The sequence below is a fragment of the Colossoma macropomum genome, unplaced genomic scaffold (assembly GCF_904425465.1).
Source record: "Colossoma macropomum unplaced genomic scaffold, Colossoma_macropomum, whole genome shotgun sequence".
NCBI classification, from domain to species: domain Eukaryota; kingdom Metazoa; phylum Chordata; class Actinopteri; order Characiformes; family Serrasalmidae; genus Colossoma; species Colossoma macropomum.
The window spans coordinates 9,640,005-9,650,556 of record NW_023494798.1 but is presented as its reverse complement, the minus strand read 5'-3'; the positions used below and the strand labels follow the sequence as shown (position 1 = coordinate 9,650,556).

Genomic DNA, 10,552 nt, shown 5'->3' with positions numbered 1-10,552 from the left:
AGAGGATTTGGGCTAAGTAAGTTTAGCCACTATTCCAAGTGCAAGTGCTGGCCAAGGTGGACACTGGAGATGTGTGCTGTCAAAATATAGTGGTGGAATATTATGGTTAAGCACAGATATGTGAAGTAAACATGTATAATGTGGTAACATTGAAATATTTAGGTTTAGTTAAAGGGGTGTAATTTAAAGACATTTTAATTACTTAATTGAGCCCCTGCAAGGAGAAAACAGTATATATATATATTATATATATATATATATATATATGTATGTATAAGCATGGCTGAGATGGACTGGCGGCCTGTCCAGGGTGTTTCCTGCCTTTTGCCCAATGACGGCTCCAGCACCCCCTGCGACAAAGCAGGATAAGCAGCTTAGAAGATGGATGAATGTATAAGCATGGTATGGCATTGTTTGATCCCCTGTATTTAAAATGAGGGCGGCACTAAAATGTAAATGAAGCATAGCTTTTATTTTTTCACGTAAAATGTTGTACAAAATAAAAAACAAGATAGCTGATAATCTACAACCCCATTTCCAAAAAAGTTGGGATGCTGTGCAAAATGTAAATAAAAACAAAATGCAATGATGTTCAAATCATATATTTCATTGAAAATAGTACAAAAACAAAATATTAACTGTTGAAACTGAGAAATTTTATTGTTTTTTGAAAAATATTTGCCCATTTTGAATTTGAGCCAACACCATGTTTCAAAAAAGTTGGGACGAGGGCAACAAAAGGCTGGTAAAGTTATGTAATGCTAAAAAGCACCTGCTGGTTGACTGGCAACAGGTCAGTAACATGATTGGATAGGTTCACCACTCTGTGAAAGACTGCACCATCAAATAGTGCAACAATTCAAGAATAACGTTTCTCAATATAAAGTAGCAAAGGACTTCTGCTTCTCATCATCTACAGTACATAATAGAAATCTCTGTATGTAAGGGACAAGACCAAAAACCAGTATTTGCTGGCTGTGATCTTTTGGTCTTTGGGTCCTGCACAGCATCCCAACTTTTCTGGAAATGGGGTTGTAAAAGAATGTACTTACTAACTAACTATTAATGTTGTTTTTTTTTGTGGGTGTATTACATAGGTGATGAATGAGAAACGATGTGGTCTTAAGGTCTGATTTCATCAAAGAAAACAAAATGTCAGTAGTTATAGAACTAGCCTACAGATAAATGGGAAAATTTATAATATATAGCTCTTAAAAACTGGTTGTTAATATATTTTTTGTTTAACATTTGTAAACCTTTTAATATTTTCTGAATACATGGCTGTACTTTGAATAACTTTCTTGTGACATGGTCAGAAATTTGGACATGGTCTCCTGAATACCCCCCAAGTCAAGGGTATTAATAGCTGCCCACCCTTTTGCTGCAATAACAGCCTCTACTCCTCTGGGAAGGCTTTAGACTAGATGTTGGAACATTGCTGTGAGAATGTGATTGTACAAAGGTATTGGATGGAGCTCCATCACTCCAGAGAACGCCGTTCCAGTGCTGGGTGGCTTTATACTCTCATTAGCTTTGCTCATGGCGACCTTAGACGCATGCAGCTGCTCCAGAGCATAACATTCTACTGGCAGTGCTTTCCTAAGGAGATTAAGCAAGCTGGGTGTGCGCAATTGAACACCTGTGTCAGCAATGAGTGCAGCCTGAAATAACCCAATTCACTAATTACAAGGGGTGTCTGGACACTTTCGGACATACAGTGTATTTCGGTGCGTACAGTTCTTTAGAAAGTAAAGGCTGTATGATTGATTGTAATAAGACTAGCCCATCCTTCATAGCTCAAGTGTTCACTAAATGCCAGTCAGGGTCAAAATGACCTCTTTATTCCCATATTATTTATCATTGTACTTGATATTAGATGATATTAGAAGTTTTATGTAAATTGTTGTTGATTTAGTACACAGCAACCAAGAGGGATGTTTTTATTTCAAGCTGAACCACCAGACCATCTTATTTATTGTTAAGAAAAACACAGCATACCAAGCATAATATAGCTGCAAAAACTTTATTAGCGTCCACAGTAAAGAAAAAGCAGATTTAAGACAATTAAAGATTAAGATAAGCAGGTCTGATCTACTGTGATTTCTTTCACTTAGTTATTTCAAACATTCCTGCTAAATTATTTGTTGATCACTAGCTTCTCCGTCTGTCTTACAAAAATGTGTATTCCTATTCAGATTTGTTGTTGGTGCAAAATTACCCTTTCAATTGTGGACTGCTGTTTAAAAGGCAGTATTTTTTCAACATGTTAATTGACAAATGAATAGTGATATATATATATATATATATATACCATAACATCACGGTTTTTTCACAAACACTGTATCACTCTGCTGAGACACTTTGACAGCTGTAGGAGACGCTGAAGCCATTTGAACGTTTTTACTTCTTACTTTGCCACAAACAGAAAATGGACACTTTTAAGATCACATTTGACCGACAGCCGATTTGGTCAGACTCTGAAGATGAGACGACACTAAATTCCCAAACTGTCAGTTGGTCTGTGTGGAGCTGGAGAACGAACTGCCGGCTGTGCAGCGAGTGGGCGGAGTTCATTACTCTGACGTAGCAACAAGCTGCTTGTTAAGGAACTATAATAGGTGAAGGAACTGCAAACATTAAAACATATTAAACGCCGCGTTCACAGTTTATTCATGTATTACTTTATTTATTTAACTGTTGTATAAAAGCAATAGAACACTCGAGGAGTGTGTTATCGCCAATAACATACATACATATAATAATCCCTGCTGTCGGAAGAACACCTTGTATCTCCATTTTTGTCATTTTTCAGTTTTTCACATAATCTGAACATGTCTGTTGGCCTTTACATTGCGTGTAAATTTCATGATGAAGGGACCAATAGAAACGGCCCAAAATGACTTGGAAGTCTGGTTCCATTGACTTCCATTAAAAGTAAAGTAGGTTTTTTTCCTTCTCCTGTAAAGTTACCATTCTGGAGACACAAGGTTTTCTTCCGACAACAGCGAAATGAAATAAATCATGAGAAGTCTTCAGGACAGTGATGTACAATTAAATGAAATGCTCCATTATACAGAAACCTGCCACATCAGAACTGTTTGCAGTGGTGCTGATAGGAACCAGACATCCAAAGAGTTTAATGCCTCTTAAAGCACCCCCCCCCCAAAAGAAAGCTTTTACACGAAATGTTATGAATACAGTGCCTACTGACTGAGCTGTTTTTATATTTAATTTTAAAAATACATTCATAGTAAAGAGGCGTGTGCACACGCCCCCCAGATTTACCATTACTGCAGCACATTAATCATTTTGGATAGAACATAAAATCACTGATTTGCATTGGAGACACTGAGACCTTCTCTAAGTTTCATATTAAACCACTCTGAATGCCTGCTGATGTATCTCAGTCACTGAATTATACTAAAACTTTGAAAAATTTGGTGGAAGGAAAATTCTACGGGACTACTGGGTGTGTCAGACATGAGCAGGGCCAAAATAATGAGATTTTCCATGTCCTCTGATATCAAACCCAGCACTAGTCCTGGGACAGTCATCAGGGTGTGTTGCAAATTCCTGAAGCTTCAGGAACCAATAAAGAAATAATCTACAAAACAGTGAACCAACAGAACGACAGAAAAGACGGACCTAACCTATTTTAATGTTTATTTGTTTAGATTATAACATACTTTAAAGACACATTCACAGCACCATCCATGCTCCCATCCACACTCCCAAGGACACCGTAGTGTTGCTCCACAGTGCTTCTTAGTCTCGTGCTTTTTACTGGCAGACAGGGAGACAGGCAGCCAGCATCACCTGGAGTCCTGGTGAAGTCCATGGGTTCTGTTTGACAGTCACAAACATGCACACAGCTGTCACATCGGGCAGCTAACAAGTGTTCTCTGTCCAGTGTCCCGAAGCCAGGTGGGGCCCAGAGCGGACAAAGAATTCAGTGTATAGTCATCGGTGACCTCACTTCCCAATCCTCTGAACAACCCAGTCTTGTTGGCATAGTGGGCATCGGTTGTTCTGCTTCACCCACAGAGACATGCAGCAGTTATGGAAAGAATGGTTGCACTCTCCCCACACGACTGAAAAAACAGGAAGACATTATTACCCTACATATACAACACCGCACACAAGTTAGAGACCACCTTTATTTATTTAATCTCCAGTCAAAACGGCCATTAAGTACAAGTTATTCACTTTCCAAGAGATACTTCTGAGGAGATTAGACATAAAACAGCCCACTTGCATATCATCGCTGTCCAATGAAAAGCAAGTATCTCCATTTTTTGTGATTTTACTTTGCTGCATCGTTTGAGCTCAGCTGTCCTGTACAATGGATGTGTCCCAATTCAGGGGCTGTGTTCTTCGGAGGCCGCATTATATATATATATATATATATATATATATATATATATATATATATATATATATATATATATATATATATATATATATATATAATAAAAATTTTATTATCTCATGCAGTTACTGAATAATCTGCCTTACGGATTTAGGCATGTAAATTCAGATGGAAAAATGAGGGGTGGTTTCTGGCTCTTGCACAGTACCACATTTCTGAGTTAGCTGTGTGACTGAAAGACACAAATTGGTGCTGCTTACAGCTCAAACAGTTCCAAGTCAGTGTAAACACAGTTAGCCACACCAGCTGAGTCATAAAGACATCATCATGTTAGTTACAACCACACCGCAGCTGATAATCAGTCAATCTGTGTCTCACTGTAGCTGTTCTGCTGCATGCTAGATTAACTGTGGTACTTACCAACACAGTCCTCTTGCTTATTCTCCGCCTGACATCTCAGACATGCATCTGAAAGATAGAGAGAGTTAATGTAACTACACAAATATTAATGCCAGAGGTTATGGAGCCAAGCCAGCAATACATATTCACATGAAATTGGCTTTGAATATGCTGCCCAATGTCTCATACACTGTTTTACAATATTTTGCCATATTTTTTAAAACTATTGATGACAAAGGTACATTAAAAGGTGTCATGAAGACAAAATAGAACCCCCACTTGCTTCACTCACCCTTTTGGGTAATAAATAAAATGGCTACATTTGCATGACAGACACTGCTACCCCTGGTTCCTATCATCGCCACTGTGAGGAAATGAGTCAGTACATTTCTCTACAATGCACCATTTTACCTGAAATGACTGAAATATGGAGAAATTTAGGAATATCAGTGGAGTTCCCCTTCATACACAGCACACATCTACTATGCATTTGTGTCACGTATATTAAGTTGTTGTTTTCAGTTACTTCTGTACAATGACAGGCAATGAAATAGTGTTGAATTGGCAAAGACAAGCTTCCTGAAAGGCAAATGGCTGAAATTATACACTTATAAAAGATGGTTCTTTAAGGGTTCTTTAGTAAAGGAAATAAGTCTATTTAGAGCCATGACTTCTATATAGGACAATTTCATGCTTAAATTTCATGGAGAAATGTTTCTTCGGAGCTTGACATTGTAACAGTAGTGACGACATCAAGCTTGTAACAACCAGTGGTGGATAGTAACAAAGTAACAGTAATTCATTACTGTACTTAAGTAGTTTTTCGTGTATCTGTACTTTACTGAAGTATTTCCATTTTGGGCGACTTTTTACTTTCACTCCACTACATTACAAAGCCAAATATCTCACTTTTTACTCCACCACATTATGAGAAATCTGTCGTTCCTTTTTGGTTTATGTGTGTATAAAAACGTAACGTCAAAACGAAAGAAGCATGAAGGAAGAACACCAATCAGGGCACAGAGTGCACTTTGTTTTGAGCTTGTTTTGACCTGTTGGTCATACCGACCCAGTGCAGCACACAGTTCAACATCAGTGCAGCAGTGTAAAATTTTGGGAGAGTCTATTCAACATAAATGATGAACTAACCTAACTTTGTGTAAATAGACCACAATATAGAAAGATATACACATATGCAGTTGTGACTGACGTGTCTTTTTTCTGAATTTATACAAACACTTTCATTTTACCTTGGGTATCTCTACTTTAACTGAAGTACATGGTTTGTGTAGAAGAACCCTTTTTGGTGCTATATAGAACCGTTTTCAAAAAGGGTCTAACGTTATATAGAACCATATGGCTACCACACATTCTCCATCAATCTGAAGAACCGGTTCACCATGCAAAAACAATGCATTTATGCACAAAATTGTTCTATGTAGAACAATTACCTTTATAAAGAACCCTTGAAGAATGGAGCCCCTAAGGGGCTGTGGTTTAATAAATAAATAAATAAATAAATAAATAAATTAAAAAAAAAAAGTTAATGACATTGCATTCCCTCGCAAATGTTTTGCGTTCCCTTGCAAATAAAATACATTCCCTCGCAAATGTTTTGCGTTCCCTTGCAAATAAAATACATTCCCTCGCAAATGTTTTGCGTTCCCCTGCAAATAAAATACATTCCCTCGCAAATGTTTTGTGTCTGTTATCCGGTGTCGACCAGAGGAGGATGGGTTCCCCTTTTGAGTCTGGTTCCTCTCAAGGTTTCTTCCTCCTGTTGAGGGAGTTTTTTCCTTGCCACTGTCGCCAAGGCTTGCTCACTGGGGACCGGACCCGGATTCTCTGTAAAGCTGCTTTGTGACAACATCTGTTGTAAAAGGCGCTAAAGAAATAAACTTGACTTTTGCGCTCCCTCGCAAATGTTTTGCATTCGCTTGCAAAAGCTGTGCTTTGCTTAAGCTCAGACATGAAGCAGCTCGTTGAATTTTACGTTGATCTTGGATTGAAATATAAAAACACAGTGTAGCTTCTCAGAATCAAACATGATTCTGCTATCAGTGAGCGTAAAGACTGAGGTCGAGGGTCCTCATACAGTAAAAGCTACATTTACAGACACTGCAGAGAACAACAGCTGAATAAACTCAGCACAGACTGGCCAAACTGGGAAACCAGCGTTTAACGTTAAATATACTAAAAACAAAGCTCTGATGTAGGTGATGTCGTTGGGCACCTCTGGTCCCACGTTTGCTTGCTGTCCGACAAGCATATATTTGGCGAGGCAACGCAATGTCATTAACTTTTTGTTTTGTTTTTATCCACGGCCCCTGAGGGGCTCCGTATTTAGGGGCTCCGTGTTGAAGACCCATCTTTTTCGCTATGTGTGTAGGAGACGTAGGTTAGCTAACAGGCTCTCACGGCTGCACTAGCTCTACTAACTTCAGAGCTGCAGTAATAGCCAGTACTGTGGTCAGCTCGGTCAGTCATTTCGGTAAGACAATATCTTCTCTGAAACACAGTCCTGCCAGAAATAGCAGCCAGCTCGTCAGCTATGCGAACAGCTACGCTGGCCAGCTAGACGGGAGCCAGCCGGCCTCCGCGGCTAACGCTCCCTAAGTAAGCGGCTGTGTGGTCAGCAGGCTAACTAGTGGTATTAGGCGCGTTAGCTGGTTAGCCACGCAGCTAACCGGCTAAAGAGCGGTACCTACCCATTACTTGGACCCTGCAAATGGCGCAAGTGTCACATTCGACGTCCCAGCTCCACATGGCCACAGCGTTCCACTTCTTCAGAGAGAACATCTTGTCTGCCCCCGACTTGGACCCCGACGAGCCGCCCTGCGTATGGACCGAGCCCGGCTCGTCTCCGTCATCCATCTCCGCCATGGCGTAAAAGGGCATGCACAAAATGGCCGACTTCTGTAGCGCGGCCACCTCCCCCGCAGCTGATCCGGGATCAGCGGCCCCGAACCAAACCGGACCATTAAACGCCGAAGGAGGAGCGCCGGACTGATCGCAGGTCAGCGTCAAAAGGCGGCATCCGCCCAAATCTCCGGCTGCGGAAAGAGACGAAGAGGCACAGTGAACGACACGGGCTTTTTTTCTTACAGATCAGCAGATTCGTCGATTTTCTACGGTACTGAAAATACGGAGCCCCGCTGGTGACATCCTGTGTAAATAAAAAATAATGCGTGGCCAGAACTTAGTAAGGCATGGGAATGAGATGATTAAGTCGTGGCCATGACTTAGTAATGCGTGGGAACGAGGCCACGCATTAGGATCTCATTCGCACGCCTTACTAAGTCGTGGCCACGCATTATTTTTATTTATACAGGTGTCACCAGCGGTGCTCCGTACAGAAATATGCGTTCCTTCGCAAAATATATGCTCGTCAGACAGCAAGCAAACGTAGGACCAGAGGTGCCCAACGACACTGCCTACATCAGAGCTTTGTTTTTAGTATATTTAAGGTTAAAAGCTGTTTTCCCAGTTTGGCCAGTCTGTGCTGAGTTTATTCAGCTGTTGTTCTCTGTAGCTTTTACTGTACGAGGACCCTCGACTTCAGTCTCAGTTTGAGTCACTAATAACAGAATCATGGTTGATTCTGAGAAGCTACATTATGTTCTTATATTTCAATCCAAGATCAACGTAAAATTCAACAAGCTGCTTCATGTCTGAACTTAAGCAAAGCACAGGTTTTGCAAGCGAATGCAAACCGCTGCATCATAATGCAAAACATTTGCAAGGGAACGAATTTTATTTGCAAGGGAACGCAAAACATTTGCGAGGGAACTCATTAACTACCACGGCCCCTTAGGGGCTCCGTAATTTTCCAGTTTATTATTAAATTACTGCTGCATGATGTGTGTGTGACACGATCAGCGAGTAGAGAGCTGGACAGCCTTTATTCTGAATTAGGCCGTAAAAGGATTTGATTAATGAGCCCAGACTGGATTAGTGTGTATTTTTCTTTCTTTTTTTCTGTTTATGTATTTATTTTATATCCCGACACTTACGTTGATGTGCTTATTTAGTTAGCATACTGTTTTGATATATTTATTTTACATGTAATGTATACTGTACTCTGCCAAGTTTTAGGCATCTTTTTTAAAAACTAATTTCTCAGATAAAAATAATGTTATTAGAATTAATACAAACAACATTAATATACTAGTGATTTATCTTTTATCAGTGAGCTTCTTTAACCATTTCCAAACACATATATACATATATATATATATATATATATATATATATATATATATATATATATATATATATATATATACACATATATATGTATGTATATATATATGTATATATATAGGCATTTTATTTACTATCCAAAACCACCAGTGAATCTCCTGAGTTTTTATGTGATGATAATGGTAAAATGAACAAAAAATCTTATCACAAAAACAATATCTCAGGCATCAGGCAGTGTATTTGTCATGCTATGACTTTGTAAGGTAGCTTTTAGCATCATTAAATGCTCCGGATGTTCGGTTCCTGTCAACACCACTGACTCTGATGTAGCCAGTTGCCCTTTGAAAATGTATACACTGAGTTCTGAATGAAAGAACATGTAGCAATGTACAATATGAGTATTATTGGACAAATATATTAGATAAACGCATTCATAATCACTGATAAGCCATAATATTAAAACCACTTCCTTGTTTACCTACACTCATTGTCCATTTCATCAGCTCCACTGACCATATAGTTTACTTTGTAGTTCTACAATTACAGACTGTAGTCCATCTGTTTCTCTGCATACTTTGTTAGCCCCCTTTTACCATGTTCTTCAGTGGTCAGGACCCCCATGGACACTCACAGAGCAGTTACTATTTGGGTGATGGATCATTCTCAGCACTGCAGTGACACTGACATGGTGGTGATGTGTTAGTGTGTGTTGCGCTGGTCTGAGTGGATCAGACACAGCAGTGCTGCTGGAGTTTTTAAACACCTCAGTGTCACTGCTGGACTGAGAATAGTCCACCAACAAAAATATCCAGCCAACAGCGTCCTGTGGGCAGCGTCCTGTGACCACTGATGAAGGACTAGAGGATGACCAACACAAACTGTGCAGCAGCAGATGAGCTATCGTCTCTGACTTTACATCTACAAGGTGGACCAACAAAGTAGGAGTGTCTAATAGAGTGGACAGTGAGTGGACACAGTGTTTAAAAACTCCAGCAGCACTGCTGTGTTTGATCCACTCAGACCAGAGCAACACACACTAAAACTGCTGAGAATGATCCACCACTCAAATAATACCTGCTCTGTGAGGGTCCTGTGGGGGTCCTGACCACTGAAGAACAGGGTAAAAGGGGGCTAACAAAGTATGCAGAGAAACAGATGGACTACAGTCTGTAACTGTAGAACTACAAAGTGCACCTATATAGTAAGTGAAGCTGATAAAATAGACAGTGAGTGTAGAAACAAGGAGATGGTTTTAATATATAAACGTTCTCAAACATTTATATCTAATACTCTAGGTTTGTGGCACAGGGAGTGTTTATGAGAACTGCTCATAATTCTCTTATTCACTGTTTGTTTGCAAGGACATTCTCAAACACTAGTCCAATATCTGTGCTCGTATTGTCTGATCCTCTCCTGGAAGTGGCTGGAGCTTGTATGGCACACAAAATATGAATGAAAGGTACCCAGCAGGTGTGCTCAGATTCAGGCCACTTGAAGGAATCTGCTCATCCACTTGGGTCCATAAACTTAACCTTCACATCCTCCTGCTGCTGAGACTTCTCCAATGTGTAGCCAACCCAC

The 10,552-nt window shown here is 39.9% G+C and overlaps 1 protein-coding gene across 1 annotated transcript; it reads right to left on the bottom strand.

Annotated features, from left to right (window-relative positions):
• Nucleotides 1–3,638: 3,638 nt before the first annotated feature.
• rnf7 (ring finger protein 7) lies at nucleotides 3,639–7,676 on the bottom strand. The gene is made up of 3 exons (XM_036585493.1): nucleotides 7,477–7,676; nucleotides 4,790–4,837; nucleotides 3,639–4,091 (listed from the first exon to the last, which is right to left on the bottom strand). Exons 1-3 carry the CDS (start codon nucleotides 7,664–7,666, stop codon nucleotides 3,973–3,975), a joined length of 357 nt encoding a protein of 118 aa, XP_036441386.1. The 5' UTR covers nucleotides 7,667–7,676; the 3' UTR covers nucleotides 3,639–3,972.
• Nucleotides 7,677–10,552: the final 2,876 nt, after the last annotated feature.

Excerpts from the sequence above, each read along its gene's own strand:
- rnf7 (XM_036585493.1), bottom strand. The coding sequence starts at position 7,666 with ATGCCCTTTTACGCCATGGCGGAGATGGATGACGGAGACGAGCCGGGC. Across the intron at positions 4,838-7,476 it reads TTGCAGGGTCCAAGTAATGG|ATGCATGTCTGAGATGTCAG; the intron begins GTAGGTACCGCT and ends TCTATCTTTCAG. Across the intron at positions 4,092-4,789 it reads TAAGCAAGAGGACTGTGTTG|TCGTGTGGGGAGAGTGCAAC; the intron begins GTAAGTACCACA and ends CTGTTTTTTCAG.